General features: G+C 39.3%; 1 protein-coding gene across 3 annotated transcripts; it reads right to left on the bottom strand.

Annotated features, from left to right (window-relative positions):
• Positions 1–10,683: 10,683 nt before the first annotated feature.
• Positions 10,684–17,458, bottom strand: SPC25 (SPC25 component of NDC80 kinetochore complex). 3 transcript variants are annotated; one of them, XM_037044533.1, is made up of 7 exons: positions 17,269–17,348; positions 16,239–16,391; positions 16,066–16,131; positions 15,347–15,493; positions 14,211–14,315; positions 12,666–12,764; positions 10,684–10,949 (listed from the first exon to the last, which is right to left on the bottom strand). In XM_037044533.1, the coding sequence occupies exons 2-7, from the start codon at positions 16,375–16,377 to the stop codon at positions 10,825–10,827; spliced, it is 681 nt and encodes a 226-aa protein (XP_036900428.1). In that variant the 5' UTR covers positions 16,378–16,391; positions 17,269–17,348; the 3' UTR covers positions 10,684–10,824. The 3 variants fall into 3 exon arrangements, with proteins under 3 accessions (XP_036900428.1, XP_036900429.1, XP_036900431.1); XM_037044534.1 differs by having other exon boundaries at positions 17,236–17,322; XM_037044536.1 differs by lacking the exon at positions 17,269–17,348 and adding an exon at positions 17,355–17,458 and having other exon boundaries at positions 10,686–10,949.
• Positions 17,459–19,674: the final 2,216 nt, after the last annotated feature.

Raw genomic sequence — 19,674 nt, 5'->3', positions numbered from 1 at the left:
TCCCAACCAGGTCATTATGAAAGGACTACCCCGGGCAACTTCCTAATAAAAGGTACTGTTCTTGAGGATAACAGTTTGGAATGGAGAAACACGGTATAGCAGCATCTCTCGGAAAATGGCGTAAAGGTCAGCCTGGAGATCACACACTCCTTTCAATGGAAGATATGGTGTTGAAGAAAACATCTGGACATGTGTCTTTATTTGTGCCAAATAAAGAGTCTGGATTAAGCTTTAGAGTTAATAAAGCTTTATTTGTTTTTAGAGCAAATAAAATCCATTACATTTCTCTCTTGCCCTCTACCTCTTTTTTCATTTTTAATTTGTCAGATTTTCTATTTTCAAAAAGGAATCTTTCTAAGCAAGTATGTATACTTTTATACTACGCACCATTACACTCCTGTAGTCTGTAACTAACACAGAGACATGTATAGATAGAGATATCAGACCTGAAGGAGCTCAAGTAAAACTTCCTAGGTGAGATGTAACTTCCAGAACAGACCAGAAGCTGTAACGTCATCCATAATGGTGCATTAATGACAGCTTTCTGCATGTAGAAAGCAGGCTGACAAATGGGCCATTAGACCCTGAACAGAGATTTTGACTTTATATTTCCTTTTCATCTTCTTTCTTGCCATTAGCCTCGATATATAAAAAAGGATGTAGCAATTGACTGCAGCCTACACTGGGTCCTTGGTGGAGAGAAAGTGGCAGTGGTGGCTTGGTCCTGAAAGTCTCAAAGAAAGACTCCTCTTTCTCTATAAATCAGTTTTACGTTATAAAAACATAGATGGTTTTCCTATTCTGAAATGTTGCTACATGTTCTTTTTACAGCTGTGATATGTAATTTTCAAACTTCCAACAAATACTATAGTCTTAAACTAGAACAACTTTTTCTTGGAGATCTTTTCGGTAACAAGAATTTTCTCATTGGACACTTGGGGATGGTACCCTTAAATTTTGGTCAAAATGAATACACTGTGAATGTAAAAGTGAACACATTAGTACATATTGTGAAAATTAATGATGTGCCCAAGGCTTCTATATAAAAAATAAATTTTAATATTAATATTTTAAAACCTTTTAAAAATATTTTATTTATTTATTTTTAGAGAGAGGGAAAGAGAAGGAGAAACACGGGAGAAACATCAATGTGTGGTTGTTCTCATGTGCCCCCTCCTGGGGACCTGTCCCACAACCCAGGCATGTGCCTTGACTGGGAATAGAACCAGCGACCCTTTGGTTTGCAGGCTGGCACTCAATCCACTGGGCCAAACCAGCCAGAGCTAATATTTTTAAACTTTTAATTAGGCTTTCATAATTATACTCCACTAAGTAGTTTCATATGTCAGGAATTTTTTACAACCCTTACAGCTTAAAATATAGGCAGTAGAAGGATCTGAGCAAGATTTTCACTGAAAGCATCAGAAGGTATCATTCTAATTTACCTCCTTTCCAGTAAAGGCTAATATATCCATCCCACTATCAACCAGAAAGATTATTAATTTCACTTTCCATTACCCATAGTAGTATTCATAATGGATATATGATCTATTCTTATTCTTCAAAAGGTTATATAATATACAGTTTGGGATAAAGTAAATTTTATTGTTCAGTATTATAAGTTTTAACTGATGATAATTTGAGCATAGTCTAACTTCATTGTCCCCTCCAAGAAAAAAAAAAAAACTCCCAAAGTCTAGGTGGCTTTGTGGGGTAATCAGCCTGATTTGGAGCAAGAGAAGTGCATTAGAATCAAAATAACATGCCCTGTTGTCATTTGCTATGATACGTAGGAAGCACAGGGTGTATAACCATGGGAAGGTGGACCTGGGGGCATAGGGCATGGGAAGGCAGGACTCAAAGCTGACCTAGGGCACGAGGACAAGCAAAGAGCAGGAACCTTTTGCAGAGAGAATGCAGCTACACAGATAGAGCCACAGAGATGAAGTGTCAGAGTTTCCCGTGTGCTGTGGTCCTGAGGGAAGGTCTGCACCCCCACCTCCCGCTGAGCAGCAGCAGGGGCAGGAGTGAGAAATGAGCCAGCTAGAGAAACCAGGCTGTGCTTCTGCAGATGGGAGCTCCGCTCAGGGAAATCTGCCGAAGGGAGGGAGTCAAGTGGATCCTAACCCGATCAGGGGTCACGGGAATGTTGAGGAAAGGAGCTTGAACCAGAGGTGGAGTAACCGGACTTTCACAGACTTCAAAGGGAAAGTCTTTTTAGGTAAACAGACTTTCACAGAGTTGGAGTGAAAACCCCTTTCTCCCAGGAACTATGGAATAGGAAAAGCCGACTGAGGAGGGCGAGCGAATCAAACTGGCCAGAGAAAGACCTTGGTTCTAAGGCTCAGGTCTAATGATAGAGATCTGGGAACAAGAAGGAGTCACACCAGGGAGGGTCTAGGAGGGACTGGGGGCAGGCTAGCCAGGTACATGAGGTGGCAAATGTGTCACTGATCTGATTCTACTGGCTTGAGAATGGAATTGAATTTTCCTGACATTGGGGCCTATGGTAAGTGCTTACTCCAGCGGTTCACCAAGTAAAGTTCTGAGGCTGACTTCCACCTGGACCAGCGGCACCTACATAACCCGGCACTATGTTGGTAACACAAACTGCCGGCCCCTACTTCCCTCTCAGAGACTCAGCTATCTGATTCCACAAGCACTCCAGCGGATGTTAATATAAGTTCACTCTTGGGAACCGCTGGTTTACTTGAATGAATCCTGAGAATACTGTCTAAACTACAGCAGACACACCAGCAAGAAGCACCATTGGAAAAAGTGGAGAAAAACCATGCACTTAGGAAGCTGACTTAAAAAAGGAATATCCCCTCATTTTGATCCAGTAAGTTTTTTAAGCTGAGTGGTATTGGGAGCCTCACCGGAGAAGTCCTTCCTTACTGTGGAGGCTGCAACAGCTGAGGACAATTTTTCCTATTTTAGGGTCTTCATTGGTCCTGGGACGAAGGAACACTTTGACTTAGATTACATTCTCTCTCACACACACACAAAAAATCCTCCTCCTCTTTCTCTGCCACTTACTAGATAATCTTGTTGGCGAAAGAAAGCATGGGTGGGCCAGTCTTGACAATAGGGAATGAGAAGCAAAGAGCTCCCCTGCCCCCCTCAGCCTGTTTCTCTGTTCTCCCCACCCTGCCCTTTGGCTCCCCTCCCCCCGTTCTCTCCTTTCTCAGCCTGTCTCCGTTTTCTGACCATCCTGTTCAGACCTGGCAGACTAGTCCTGGTCAGTTGGGCTCCTCGCTGCCCATCTGGGTCTCCCCTCTCTGATGCAGCTTCTCGGCCTGAAACTGGTCAAGTGAAAAATATATGACCTACAATTTAAGAGAGAGAGAAAAGGAAAGCATCTGTAGTTACCTAGAATCTAAACTCAGCCCTCCATTTCTGACTTACCATTAATACAACCAACACTGTTTCCTGTCAGGTCCCGAGTCTAACCTTTTAAGGAGAGGAAGCAACCACAAATGGCTTCAGAGGCCAGAGTGGAAAAACTAATAAATGAAACAGGTTGAATATCACATTTTAGGAAAAGTGGTGGGGATGGGTTGAGCTGGAGAAAATACGCTCCACCTAAAGGTATTTAAAAATATATAATACTCTATTTGAGGTAAATTTTATTGGACAGTATAATTCCTGAAATATTGTGCTCTAAAGATGAAGGCCAAAATATTATGATCTCCACTCTGTTATATATAAATTAGCATTCCTCCACCTCTGTAATTCTTGATGATGTTCTAATATACTTAACAGAATATCCGATTAGTCAGAACATTTTTAGCCACACTAGTTGAGCTAATTTTGCTGAAATAAATCATAGGATTGTACTGAGGTTCACAACTGAATTTTATTCCATCATAAAAAAAATGCCTTGAAATTTAATGTCACTCCTGGTTTTTTCTAAGATTATACTAAATTTTTCTTTTAAACTGATTAATGAGTAGCCACAGCACATTAAGTTTAGACTTCTAGAATCTCAGAGGCAGGAAGCAATATCACACAGTCCAACTCACCTATTCAACACTCATTGGTTTATGCATTTACTTTGCCACTTACTCACTGAACATTTTAGTATAGAGTTATGTGCCAAAGAGTGGGCTAATGATAAATATTCCAAAAATAGCCATTGACAACCCTCAATCTAGTGGAAAGGACAAAAAATGGGAACAAAACATTGCAATACCATGCAAAAGAGTTCACATGTACAGAGTCATGGCTGAATTCGATTATCTTCCATTTTTTAAAAGCTTTATTGAGGTATAACTTAAGTACAATAAAATTACCTTTTAAATGCAGCTCATTGAACTTGATAAATGTATAGCCTGACTGCAACCACTACGATCAAGCGTTAAAACGCTTTCAGATCCTCCAAACTTTCCATTTTGTAGTCATCCTTGCCCCCGAACCCAGCCCCAGGAAACCAGGGATCCTCATCCTGATATACATTGTCTTTCCTAACTTCTTCGGTTTTGTCATTTCCTTTCTCCCCCCAACCCCTACCCCCATTCTCATCAACAAAAAAATAAAATGGCAAGTCTCTGAAACTACACAAAGTGCAGTAAGGCCAGATGGAAAAATTGATGGACAAAAAGGTTAAATGACTTGACCAGGATCACGTATAAATTTTAATAGATCAAAGACAGGGGCACATCCTAATTCTCAAATGTTCCCCAGTATTGTATGCATGGGGGAAGACAGGATTCTTCACAAACTAAGTTGGAGTATTTAAGATTGACCGTCATATATTCCACATTTCCTTCCATCTCAAACACTGCCCCTTTCTAAGTTCTTAGAAAGATCTATTAAGCCAAGTAACATAACTTCTCTCGTGAGGTTTTTCCTTGTCCTCAGCTGCTAGTTTCAGCTTGTCTAGTTGCTAAGGGAGGGAGAGAACCTGAGTCTAAACCCCAGACATTCTTCACATCAGTCTACAGCCTATATTGTTCATACTCCACATCACAATACATTTAAAAGTACCAACAAGAGCTGATTTTAAACAGATCATACAAGGTCTGTCCAAAATGTAGCCAGCCACGTAATATGAAAAATAGAGCCCTGGCTGGTGTAGCTCAGTGGATTGAGCGTGGGCCTGTGAACCAAAGGATCACAGTTGGATTCCCGATCAGGGCACATGCCTAGGTCACAGGCCAGTTCCCGGCAGGGAACCCACCAGAGGCAACCATACATTGATATTTCTCTCCCTCTTTCCTTCCCTTCTTCCTCTTTAAAGATAAATAAATAAAATCTTTAAAAATTAAAAAAAAGAAAAGTAGAGACATTTATTGAAGAAGATACAAAAAACACTGTACATGGGACAATAACACCCACTCCCTTCAAAGTAGGCACCTTGGGACCTCATATAGTTCTCACAATCGCCATCAGCTACCCCACATTTTCCTGAATCTCATCAACAGTCTGAAATCTCTTCCCTTTCAAAGGTGATTTTAGTTTGGGGAAAAGCCATGTTGCAGGGCACCAAATCTGACCTGTAGGGGGGCTGAGTTGCCTGGGTGATTGGATGCTTCACCAAAAATCTCTGCACAGGACATGATGCACGAGCAGGCACTTTGTCATGATGAAGCTGCCCATCACCAGTCGCCCATAGCTGCGGCCTTCTGAATCAGATGAGTAGTTTTCACGGAGGAATGTTTAAGTATAATGTAAAATTTGATGCGGATTCACTGCTCTACTCGTTCAGTTATTTTGAATTTGACAGCTACACAGTACACATGCTCACTCAATGGTGTCTGCTGCCTCCACTGACTAGTACAGTGAAGTCATCATTGTTCACACATGTGTATTCCAGTCCACTCTCTTTGGCTGCCAGGTTACATGCATGTCATGCAAACTGTTCTCATTATATTAAAAATAGCTGGACTTTTTCCAGACAGATCTTGTATAGCACAGACTCAACTGATGGACTCTTTCTACTTAGATAAACTCTTGTTTTTATTCAGAAACATTCTTGTTCTCTATTAACTTATCATTAAGTCAAGAATTAATTATAGAACCATCATTACCTTCTATAAATTAGTGAACATCTCAGCAACATGCCTGCAGGTATTATTGAACAAGTAAGGTCCTTTTCAAAGGTGTCATATTTTATTTCCTATTAAGTAATTTTCTACTGAGTCTATGTAATGTGTTGAACATTAACAAATATTTATCAAGCTTCCACTATGTGCCAGACACGATGCTAAGTGATAGCCAAACAGGCAATTTGCTGTCATGGTACATATATTAAAATAATTGTCTCTGCACAGGAATTTTCTGAAGTGGAAGAGACGCAACACTTTCTCATCCTCATTAGCCTGGCAATTAAAACTTCAAATCTATTAGAACACTTTAGTGGATTTTGTGCTGATTAGTTTTTTTTAACTTAATTAGCATTTGGGTTTAATCTTAGAGATCTTATTGTCCCACTTTGTTACAAAATGTGGACTTGGTTAGTAGGCCCCATTTGGATTCCATTTCAAAGAGTTTCACTACATGAGCTTATTTTCTTTCTGTTTAAGAAAATCTCTCATCTTTCCATTTATGCTTTATTTCTATATCAAGATTTTTAAATGCTTGAAATTCTTATTTCATTTTTAAAACATACCATCCTAAATAAAATGCATAAAGAGAACAAGTTCAATGGGACAGCTGGGCTTGCCTCTCATGTGTGTGTGTAACCATTCAAAGTATAATTTCTATTATGTATTGTCAATGTAAGAAACATCCAAACCGGCAGAGAATTTTGATGAGTCTATTTGAGCCAAACTGCAACATATGATGGGGAGCAAGATTGCAAACACTCCAGAAAAATAACAGTTTTTCAGCTTCTTTTATGCATTTGAAATTAAGAAGGATACTTAAGAAAGATTACATGAAGGGGGAGAAGCAAAGTAGGGAATGGATTACAAAATATTTAACAAGAGTATGCCTTCTCTTGATGATGGCTACCTTATTTCAAAGGTGTGTTATCTCAAATGCACAGAAACAGTGGACATGTCTGGCTTAAGGCAAAGATAAACCTTTTACTAAAAAGTTGTAGGAAATGACTACTGGGAAATGACCACTTCCCAGTTAAGAATCTATGATCAGGTCACCCGGTGAGGTTACTTTCCTTAGAAACCCCCTTTTTTGTCCACAGTGTCAACTTTGATATTTAAGCTAATATATTAATATTAGCTCCATAATCTTCCTAGGTTGGCACATAGTAGACCTCAAAAATTAAGCCCTCCATATTTGATTAAACAGATAAAGGCTTATGTGTAACTCAAAGGCCCTCCATTCAGCATCTCCATAGACACCTCAGCTGATGAGACCTACATGCTTAGAAACATGCTCAGTGAGTCGAATGGGGTCCAGAGACCAGGTACTCTGCTCATTGTTTTCCTGAGATCTGTGAGTCAAGGCCGTTTACCCTCCCCCACCCCGTTAATCATTATGCTTCCATAGAAACACAAAAACGTATAATATACGAGTGTAACAGTGGCCAATTGTAACCTACCCCACCACTCTTTCCATGCCATTTCTGTAAGTGCTGACTCTGACTAATATGCAGCTTGTAGATGACTAGCATGTTGGTATACGAATCCTAGGAACTAACTTCAAAAGATACAGACTCCACCTCCAGGCCTCCCAGCTGCAGGAGATTTGCTGACCTTCAGCCGTGGAGCCAGGATGGTATCAAGCCAGGACGATGAGACTCCAGGGTGTCCCAACCAGGATGACTCACACTGGATCACCCCTTGCCTTACTGCAATGGACTGTGCTGGTCCACACATATTTCAGATCCTTCCCTTAATCTGTTTGTTCTTTTCCCCTCCCTCCTTATAAAAGCCTCTGCCTGCACTGAGGTGTGAAGAAGGGCTTTGTGACCCGAGTCCTCCATCTTCCAGGTGGCCTGCATCTGAAGAAACTACTTTCCTTTACCTCAGCACCTGCCTCTCAAGTATTGGCTTTTGTAGTGGCAGGCAGCCAGACCTGCATTCAGTTATAGAAGTTTAAATTGTTTAGAACCGTGTTAAGAACTTTGTCTTTACTCACTTTCACTGCAATGTAACATGGAGAGACAGAGGCATAGTCGAGGTGAGACTCGTGGATTAGGTGCCAGACTGCCACCTGGGTTTGAACTCCAACACCAGGGTGTGACTTGAAGTTACTTAAACTCTCTGTACCTTGGATTCCTTACCCTTAGAACAAGGTTACGGGCAGGGTAGCATCTAGCGCACAGGTTTTCGAGGGAATGTAAATGGTAAATATACAGGGTCTGGCACAAATAAGGCCCTTTATATTACAAAGTCTTTGATTACAAAATCATAAGCATGTACTTCTGTAACATAACGATCACACCCAAGCACACCACATATTACATTGTAGGTGAAACATTCAAATTAAAACTAAATTATTACACCCCATTATTATCCTACCAACCACACTCAAGCAGGCATTACTTCTGCCGGACCCTGTACACAAGGGATTAGAACAGTGTTAGACAACTAAGAAAGGCTAAAAAAGTATTCACCATTATTGTAAGGTAGCCAGCCCCAAAGAACCCTGGTTTGGGGATGAATCAACTTCCTGGCTGAGGAAACAAATCACTGTAAATCTCTGCAGTGGCAGGTGCTTGGTTTGCTGATAGTACATGGTTCGCACCTGTGACTTCGGATCCCAGCAGCAGAGCTGGATCCCACACCGCCCTTTCGTGACTTCCCTGCTATGTGGCTTGTCCCACCTCCAGCCTCAGGAGTAAAGAATGGCTGGCTGTCCTACAGGAGAAACAGACCCTAAGTAAGGAGCTCCCCATCTCTCTCATCACCAGTCTTCATTTCTCTAATTTGCAGGTGAAAGGGATCCTTCAGAATTTCTTTAATACCCACACCACATCAACCAATGCCTTTTCATTGAATGGTTCAAAATACATCATCAGGAGTTTGTGGTATGAGGCATGGTTTCCCTTATCTCAATGAATGCTCTTAAGTTTTATGTTTGTTCCTTGTGGATATATTTCAAGCAGGGAACTCAGTAAATAAACACCGTAATAATCCGCTATTTTTTAAATGTCAAACATCTAATCTCTCTTTCTCTTTTGAGAACTGTAACATCCCTACTCTTAGCATAAGTTATTGCAGTTAGCCTACCTCCACACCCCCATTTTAGGGGGTATCTGGTCTAATCCAAGGCATGTACTTTACTGCTCTGATCATCAGTGACTGACTGGTTCAGGGATTGAGATGGGCTTGAAATTGCTCCAGTTCACCAAATGGAACCTGAGCCCAGAAATTAACAGCTGACAAATGGATCCTACTGATATACTGTAATTTGAGCTCTACCCAAATCAAGCTAGGTCCAAAAAACACAAAGTTGGGCTTATGCATTCATTTAAATGTAGGTCTGTAAAAAAAAAAAAAAAAGGCCAAATGTGAGGCCAAGTGTAAAGATCTGCCTAGGAAAATTAGTTTTGCTCACTGTACTCCCTGTTAAAATGACTCCCTTTAGCCAAGCCGATGCTAAAACTAATTGTTTTATTTGCTAAAACAGTAAGACTATTGGTAGTAGAACACGCATCAATCTCTAGGGCAGTGTATTAGCCTTTCGTTTCTGCAGGTAATACCAACCACTGGTTGCTAAAAGCTGGTTTACACTCTGGGGCAGGTGAGTGAACACTCCCACCCAGTCCACTGCAGTCCTCTCACAGAAGGTCCAGTTACGTGAGCAGAGCCTGGGCCAGTGAGAGGCAATGAGAGTGTGCTTCTGAAATCCCCTTCCTACACGGGACAGCTGGTCTGTTTCCCCCAGATGTCAGAGAGAAGCATAAGAGGAACTGTAGGTATGGAAGCCATTGTTGCATGGCTTTTTAGGTGTGTTCAAGACAGCCTCCGTTACAGCCAGCAGACCGAAATACAAGCACATTTACGAGGAAGGGCAGTCACAGAACAAAATTCTAGACCACGCCGACATGTGAGTTCTACTTTGTGTTGAGTAGACTATCCAGACCACAATTAAACAGCATAAATATTATAAAATGGAAATTGGTTATAAGTGTTGTATATTTGGATTTTCAAAAATATAAACTTGACTGTCTTGGACAACATTCTTCTGATACGAAAGTGTGTCCTTTAACTGTAGATCCTTCTTGGTCTGAGACATTAGGATGATAGTAGATAGTGCTATCTAGTGGTTAGTAGTGTTCATTTTACCAAGGATGTTTCAAAATTTGCCAACCCTGGGCTGGGCCCACCCTCCTGAGTTTTCTATTATTACCTGTTCATGACTTTCAAATGCTTGGAAACCACCGAGACAGGGTGCAGGCTATGTTTATAGAACTTATCTAAGAATATGTGTAGGTATATTGTTGATCCCAACGGCCGTGGTGGTGAAGGGCTCTGACCCCCACGCGGCTGGAAATCCTCACATACTTCTCATCAGCCTTCCGCAGGTGCAGATTCCCAGCCACAGGATGAAAACACTTTCTCACCCATGCTTGGCTGAATCTGCGGAGGTGAAACCCAGGGACACAGATGGCGGACAGTGAATCCATTAAAAAAAAATCCACATTTAAGCAGACCTGCATAATTCAAACCCATGTTGTTCAAGGGTCAACTGTGTGTGTGTATTTATTATCTTTCATTTTACAAAGAACACATCTGACTTTATCAATTTTATTTCCCAAGATTTTAATTAAAATACTTTAAAGAAATATACCACATAGAAATGTTAAAAAATATACAAAAGGATTATAGGCAAACTGGATAATGAGAATTCTTTTTAAAAGAGAGACACTAAGGAAAGAAAAATGAACAGTTTTTATATACTATTTATACATTAATTATGAACCATAGCACTAAAAGCTTTCCGAACATTAGCAAGAAAGGCTGAAAAATTTTGGGTCTTCCTTAAATTCTCTTGAAATTCTGCCAGGCATTCAAGATGAGGAGTGCTATCTGAAACTAGAGGGGGAAAAAAGAAGACATTTTGAAGAAATTTTTTACAATTATAAAGAAGTTTTTACAATTTAGACACTTTCATTTGATTCAAATCATTTTAATTCCATTTTATTGAACTGAATTGAACACGGAATGATGATACACTTGACTTTTCATATCCTATCTTTTGGGCCTTCCCTCTGCTTAGTCTCTAGATATTCAAATCTACGTACTGCAATCTTGCTTTGAACAGATGGCAGTCAGGGGACTGAACAGCTTAGTGGTAAAGACCAGAATTCCATTTCCCATCATCTTTCCTGTGCATTTTAACCACTTAAATCATTTTAACAGGAGTTTTTTGTTGTTGTTTTACATGTTAAATCAGGGTTTGACTATAAAACTTTGGCCTGACCGCTGGATCAAAAAAGAGAACAACTTTCAATGTCAACCTTTAATACCTTACAATTGGGGGATAGGGGGACCTGAAGTTTCACAAATGAAATGGAGGTCATTAGAAGATGTGGTTGCTGTTCCAAAAGTGGTTATTTACAGGGCCTCTAAATAAATGATACTCGTCACAAATAACAGTACAGATCTCATGGGCAAATGAACCAGATGGTACGTATTGGGAGCAAGCAAATCTCCAGAGAACTTGGCAAGGATAGGGATGAGCCAGCATCCTCTACCATCAGTCTTGGCCTTTGTTCGAGGGGAAGAAATTCGACCACATTTCCTGCTCTTCAGGAGACATTGCTTAGGATACAAGGCCGGTGACCAAAGCAGAGAAAGAACAGAAAAGACCCCTTGGCTCAAAATTAAACTGTAGATTCCATTTTAGTACACTCTCAAAGACTATGCCACTATGTGGCAAGAGAAAATATCCAGTAGGGAGAAAATTTAAAAGCTAGGCAGGAGGTTTTGGGGGATTGCCTTTTAAAATTCAGCACTCTTTAGATTAGAAGATAGTCACCTAGAGAGAAAAAAGCCAAACACTTGTACATGAATTTGATTCCTAAAATATAAAGTCCACTGGAATAGGAATTGAGTCACCAGGGCACGTTGGAGAGCCAACCCAACAGTTCACCTGAGCGTGCGTCTCCTATAAACGCATTAATGGGACCACAGGTATAAAGAGCTGAGAGCCATTTCCTCAATTCCAATAAGTGAATTAGTTTAAAAGGGCAATTAGAAGAGAATAAAAATGGATCGATTTCCATTCTCTTCTTGTTCACACTATTACCAATCATATACACTCCCCATGAGTCAAAAAACGTCTGGCCTGCTGGAGAATCAGTAACTCAGCTAAATTATCGATGTGTAAGATTTTCCAAGATGGAATCATTTTGTGAAACTGACCTTTGGGGAAAAAATGATCAGAGTCTAATGATTTTACATTTGATTTTAAAATCACCTACTTGGATAAATTATAATGTTCACATTTAGACAGTCATATCCTTTATAGCTTTGCTTTAAATTCTCTAAAAGGATATGAAATACAGTGATCTTTTGTCTTTTAGACTTTCTGCCACTGTGACAAGGGGCCATCCTGAACAGCAGTTATTTATTATAGTCACAGCTTTTAGAAGACCATATGCCAAAAAAGCAAGACTGGAAAAGAATATAATAGCTTGTGGGGATCTTATTTCATATTATTTTATATTTCATACATATTATTTTATATTCTGATTCAAACAACTCTTCAGGGTGCCACCTTACATACCAGTTATGGAGAGGACATACCTTCATAGTCCCTTGCTTCATTTAGGTGCACGCAAAACATAAATGGGCTATCAGGATGCTTTGGGTCAATATTAGTGAATATGAACTGTAATTTATCACCTGAAAAGAGAGATGAAATTCTTTGATATGAGACTATGTTATTGTGTGCAACTTTTCATGGAGATGTACTTCTCACCTTCGTCTCTGATCAATATGCACACTAAGTATACATAGGGTAGAGCAGGTTTACAGTTGTAAGTATGCAAAAGTTTACTACTGTATCATTATTTATTCATTATTATATTATTTTTCATATGAACTGTAAACCTACTTTTGCCTCACCCTATATATTCACTTAACCAATGTTTCCAAATGCATGCCACAGATGTGTTTTAAAATGTATTGCACTTTGGCTTTAGCCAGTGTGGCTCAGTTGGTTGGAACATCACCCCGTGCACCAAAAGGTTGGGGGTTTGATTTCCACTCAGGGCACATGCCTGTGTTGTGGGTTTAATCCACACAGTTGGGGTGCAAATGGGAGACAAGTGATGCGTGTTTCTCTCATATCATGTTTCTCTCTCTCCCTTGTTCTCTCTAAAATCAATAAACACATTTTTTAAAGAATGTACTGTAGTTTAAATATGACACCAAAACACAAATAAAAGAAAGAAAACCACATTGGGCTTCATCAAAATTATGACTCCATGCCGAGTCCTCTAACTCTTTCTGGCAAATCAGCAAACCTGGTGTGATCTCGGATACTCCAGAAAAAGTAAGCAGTGCTGTACACTGGTGCACACACACTAACAGCCATTCGAGTACCGACAGGCTTTAACCCAGTAATTCCTCTGTGGGGATTCCACAGGAGTTATACAGAGGGGTGGAGGAGCCTATCCTCACTAGAGTACTTCTAAAACTAAAAAACAGGCAGAACTCATAAGTTAAGTTAGAAGCAATATGTGTTAATGATACGTTAATGAAATGAAATATTAAACCACCATTTTAAATTGGCCATCATGAAGGGTATAACCGGAGAAACGTGAATCATACAATATCATTTTTTAAAATTTTTTTAAATATTTTATTTTATTTATCTTTAGAGGGGAAGGGAAGGAGAGAGGAAGGAAACATCAATGTATGGTTGCTTCTGGTGCATCCCCTGCAGGGAACTGACCCCTGCTGGAAACTGCCCTGCAACCCAAGCATGTGCCCTGACTGGGAATCGAACCGCGATCGTCTGGTTCGCAGGCCCGCGCTCAATCCACTGAGCTACACCAGCCAGGGCCCCATACAATATCATTTTGAACAAAGAACAGAAATTATTTGTATGCTGGCAACCGACCAAAAATACATTTACTAAAATACTGGATGATAAATAACCAAGGCTTCAGGAATTATGGTGATAACAATTTTACAGTTTTTTCCTGTTCTTTAAAAAAGTTAATAATATAGTCATTGTATCACTTGAAAATATGAAATATTTTTACTTTAAAAACATTTTTAATGTTCTACTTAAAAAAATTAGACACACCTCCTAATTTCCTGTTTTATTTATAATATACTTACCATAAATTTTTCGAATTTCTAGTCCAAGTCGATCTTTATACAAGTCTACAGATTTCTGTAGCCTTTGCAACCTTTCATCAATGGCTTTTTTGGCAGTGGAAATAGCTATGATTAAAAAAACATAAACACTATCAAATATTTTAAATAACGCTCAATGCTCATTTTTTTTTAAAAACTTGAAAACTATTAAAAAATGATGCCAGGCAAATGAATCTGCTTACATTTATTCAGTTTCTACCTCTACCAATTAGCAAAAGAAGTTTCTGTTCATTCAAGCTGAAGGAAAAACTGTGTAAGAAAATATGCACAAGGAGTGAGAGGAATGTTTTATTCTATTTTATCATTTAGGATACTAAATGGTATCATTTCGTAGCATGAGTAAATAGACCAAGGTTTGCATGGCTGATGGAGAAACACAGTTTGTTGACCACTATTTTGCTTTTTTGGTTAGCCAAGAAATTACTTCATTGGAAAAATATTCTATTCTTCTAAAGATAACTTTTCTCAAGAGAAGTCAGCCTTATTTCATGCTAGTTTAGAATTATTCTTAAAGTTAGCACATTATTTCCTAACACATAGAAGGTAAGAAAAATAATGTAGACCGGCATACAGACTCTGTAAGAAATAGCATTAATACAACAAACTTTGCTATTTTCAAAAGATTTGAGTATTACGTTGTTTGTGGGCAAACAAGACTCCTTTCTAAAGGGAGCACTCATTCAAATATGAAAGATTTTTAGACAAGAGACTTTCCAGCCTAAAGAAGGTGCTTAATAGTTCCTGGCAGAGAATGCATGATCAGTAAATTTCTTACCTGCATCACACTACAGCCTCTCCCTGACCAATCTTACTTAGTGAAACTATCTCCCACTAGATTAATTAAACTCCCATATCAACTTCATTATTACTCTGGTTCTATCAGAAATTAAAAGTACCTTTAAGTAAAACAAAAGAAAATAAAACCCATTCAGCTGCCCTTTACACACACCTTACAGAGATGAGTGTCTGGCTATGTCCCTAAGGAATAGCATCTACTTTTGGAAATAAGCTGGAGAGAAGGCAAGATATAGTTGTCAACCATCACCACTTCGAAATTTAGACTGATGTTTGAAATATGTGTGCAACCCAAAACTTACTTTCCTTCTTCTTAGCATATTCTCCCTTAAGATCCTGGATTTTTGCAGTCAGTGCTTCCAGCTCCTGCTTTTTGCCATTGACTTCCACAATCAACTTTAACAAGTCACCTTTTTTTTCTTCAATGAGCTTATTCTGCCTGTAGATCTCTGTAAGAAGATATTTGCTAGACAATACATATTTTGTTCTCCAACACATATCTAGGACCAAAATATTAATTTTCATAAGATTAATACATCATGGTTTATTTCCTAATGATTAAAAACTTGTAAAAACAAAGAGAAAAAGCTCTTAATTGATTCTTTTCTATTTGTCTTTGACAACAGAAATGAAAAGACAAAAATGCTTTAAAAAAATACCAAATTAAACCAAGGATTTAAATATCAGATGACCATGATCCTTGCAACTCTAACCCCTTCAAATAAATACAGAAATAAACCACCAAAGATGATCAATAAAGGCAAAGAATATATACAAAGTGACACCATTCATGTAACTTTCAAAACCACAATACTAAACAAATTAATGCTAAGAAAGTTCTGGAAGGTGGGTGAAGAGGAAGGTAAAACATGGGATGTTCTATTCATTAAGCTGGGTTATCGATACGTTTGCTATGTACATAAGAATAGCACTGTTTTACTTGAATACATTGTTTTACTTGTATGAGGAATTTCATAAAGATGTTTAAACAAAGCTCTGGGATCTACAGATTGTCACATACGATTTTGATATTCTTGATACATTTGAACCATTCGTTCTTCTTCCTTTAATTTCACAGACAGCTTTTCTGAAAGAGAAATTGGAATTGTTGTTCTAAGTCAGCTGAAATAATACTAACCCCCCTTCCCCCCACAAAACAACATAAACAGCATGTTACAAGGTAACGTTAGGTACCTGCCAACGCTTTATGGATATCCTTGTAGGTATCTCTTAGTCCCACCATCTGACAGGAGGTGTCACTGACATTGCTCTTGAATTTATTCCAAAATTCATTTATGTTTTTATCCAACAGTGCCAATTCATCCTCTACCATTTTGTAAGACAATGCTATAAAACAAAGGGAACACATTGCAATTTTTAAGTTACTACAATCATATCAGGAACATATTCCAATCAACTATATTTTGGCAGTTTGACCTTTGCTAGAAATGGTTAGTTAGCAACTTACTTTTAACTCTAGATATTCCAGGGCAGATCAAGCCACCTGAACTTAACTATGGTTAAGGTGAAGCAAGATTCAGGAAGCCTTTACCACCTAGAAATATGTTAGTAGTGTAATTGCACAGGACACGTACACACTCTATGGCCCTGGGAAAATGACTCCGACTACATTTTCTCACAAGTAAAATTGGTGACATCTAAAACACCTCCCAGCCGGGACACCTTCAATTCCAGTCTGAATCGCCAGGTCCCAGGTGGCCGGCTCCCTCCCATAGGATAAAACCCCCACAGGTCTACCCCGTCTCTTAGCATACCACGTTATGGTATGTTAATGCAGCAGTAAAATGAAGGCTGCAGTGGAGGTTCGGTGGATGTAGCCAGGATGTGTGCAAGTCACCTAGACCAGGGGTCCCCAACCTCCCTCCTCCCAGTCGGTGGACGCCGCTCGCAATACCGCCTGAGCTCCGCCTCCTGTCTCCCCGCCTCCACCGCGGTCCCGTGGCAAAACTGTCTTTCACGAAACCGGCCCCTGGTGCCAAAAAGGTTGGGGACCAATGACCTAGAATCTCCAGGCCTCAGTGTCGTCCACCGTAAAAAGATATCCTGTAAGGCTGCAGGTCCCACCAGTTCCCTGTAACGCTAAAATCTTCTCAAAGACCGAAAATCTTCCCAGGGATCCAGACATCTTGTTCAGCCCTTCCACTGCCCACCCCGTGAGATCCAGACCCACAAACAACACGACGTGCATTTCAAAGACACTGCCTCGGAAAATACACTTCTGCCCCTAATCCACTTTTCTCCACCGCGACCGGCGGATCGAGAGGTCAGCTCAGCTGCCGCCTCACTCACCGTCTCCGGGAGGCCTGAGCCCCGCGGCCTTCCCCACACAAGACGTGAACCGATTCCAGCTAACAGCCGGGCTGGGTCCACTCTGCCGCGCCAACTTGCCTATTTCGAACAAACGGAGCCTTCCAACAGAACGACTTCCAGCTCCCGCTCGCCTTCTGATTGGCTGGTAGCACAGGTTTTCAATTAAACGATTGGTTGATATAGCTTATCCGGATTCTCGCGGGAAAGATGAGATAAAGAGCATTCTGGGATTTGTAGTTTTTTTGTTGAGCGATAGCTCCACTCTCCGCTTGGCTTAGGAAAGTACTAGTTCCTGGAGAACTGGACCAGGACAAGCCATTCATGCGTTTCTAAAAAAGGTTTCTGCAACAAACGTAAATAGTGGATTTCAACTGTATAGTCACCAAGTACATACCTTCTTCTTCGATACTACCAGTAGCTTAAATAAAGCTAATTAAAAATAATAAAGCTAGTAGAAATACTGTCGTTTAATTGGTCTCATCTTTTAATAACTTCATTGGGAATTGGCTGGAATATTGCTGTTTATTGGCTTCTGATATTAACACTTCCAGAGTTTTCTGATTTTCTGACTTTGACCATGTAAATTAAAACTGAAACCTTAAGAGGCAGGACCTAGTGCAGGACAATAACACAGAAGTATTAATAGCTAATTTTTTTGGTGCCTGCCCTCTATTACTGCTGTTTTGCAGATAAAAGTGAAAGAGGGAGGGAGTAATCAGAGGTAATTCAAGGTATCTAACAGATGTTTGAAAAATGAGGATACTGGCAGGACTGAAATTGTCTTCATGTTAGGGGAGGCATATTGTGGGAAGGCAGAGCCATGATGAGTTATGATTTTAACATGTTGAGTTTTTAGAGAATATTGGAGATATTAACTAAGTGTTAATGTTCTTCAGGCAGTTTACTTCTGTAAGAAATTACACAGTGGCTAACTGCTCCAACTCTGCAATAAGAGTGCTGGGATAACTCAACTCCAGGCTCTATGATTTACTAAAAGTGACTGTGGACAAGTTACTTGTCTCTTTGACTTCAGTTTCCTAATCACTTAAGTGAGGGCAATAATAATAGTAATATCTTCTGCATGCACCCAGTCTGAAGACTACAAGAGATAATAAGTATAAACGACTTAGAACACGTCCCTATAACATAAGTACTCAAAATGGTTTCCTGTTTTTATGATTTACACCTTATGTACTTCTTGTGCAATAGGCTGTCATATTAAAATGTGTATAAATAAGACTTTATAGAGAACAAAGTCTATGTTAGCAAAGAAATAGAGAAGTTGTTGCAACAACACTAACTTTAGCCAAGGCAATGCACATAGATCCAATTACAAGATAATCACACAACTCACGGACTCCTGATTTTAAGGAAACATGTATTGTGCCATGTCTGAATAAGTACAGAGTACAGGCATATCTTGGAGATATTGCAGGTTTGGTTCCAGACCACCACAGTAAAGAATCTCAATTTTTTTGGTTTCCCAGTGCATATAAATGTTACGTTTACACTTTCTGTGGTATAATACGTGTACAATAGCATAATGTCTAGAAAATGTACATAACCTTAATCAAAAATACTTTATTGCTAAATGAGCCTTCAGCAAGTTGTAATCTTTTTGCTGGTAAAGGGTCTTACCTTCAATTTATTTTTAAAAATTATCTACAAAGCATAATAAAACACAATATGCCTGTACATCCCTTACACCCTAATCCAAGTTGAATTAATTTTTTAGGTGTGGTTATTCTATTTAATGACTTATAAATGTCACAAATACGACAACTTCAGTTTCAGCATAATGGATACTAAAATTTTAACAATAGTCAGAAAATACTTTCAGTATTTTCTTTAGGCTATTACTAGTTCAAGATCATAAATTATTTCCTCAGCTTGGAATAATTCTTGGACTCTCTAATGCATTCCTGATAAAATCTGGCAGAGCATGACTGATTCATAAGGAAAATGGAAAAAGTTCATTAGCAAAGCTTTGAGATATTTACGAATGACACAAGGCTGCAAGTAAGTCTCTTAGACTAAGGTGAATATCTTGTAGCTGACTCACTTTTCTGCTGTTTTTAGTGGACTATTTTTGTTAAGTTGACTCCAATTATGAGTCAGCAGGAATAACCAGATAATTCTCACATGTGCAAACATATATATGAGCTTACCATATACATATGTTTGTATATATATATATATATATATATACACACACACACACACACACACGCACACACATACACCAATGGTTCTATTTCATATCTGTGTGTCTGTGTTTTAGTTTCCCATATGGTTCTAT

Source organism: Sturnira hondurensis, unplaced genomic scaffold, assembly GCF_014824575.4.
Source record: "Sturnira hondurensis isolate 20B ecotype Veracruz unplaced genomic scaffold, ASM1482457v3 Scaffold0004136, whole genome shotgun sequence".
Classification (NCBI taxonomy): Eukaryota; Metazoa; Chordata; class Mammalia; order Chiroptera; family Phyllostomidae; genus Sturnira; species Sturnira hondurensis.
This window is presented reverse-complemented; position numbering and strand designations above follow the sequence as displayed.

Bases quoted from the DNA above. Each gene is read 5' to 3' on its own strand.
- SPC25 (XM_037044536.1), bottom strand. From the start codon at position 16,377: ATGGTAGAGGATGAATTGGCACTGTTGGATAAAAACATAAATGAATTT. The intron at 14,316-15,346 runs GTAAGTTTTGGG...TTTTAATCATAG, and splicing joins ATATGCTAAGAAGAAGGAAA to CTATTTCCACTGCCAAAAAA. The intron at 12,765-14,210 runs GTAAGTATATTA...CTCTCTTTTCAG, and splicing joins AGAAATTCGAAAAATTTATG to GTGATAAATTACAGTTCATA.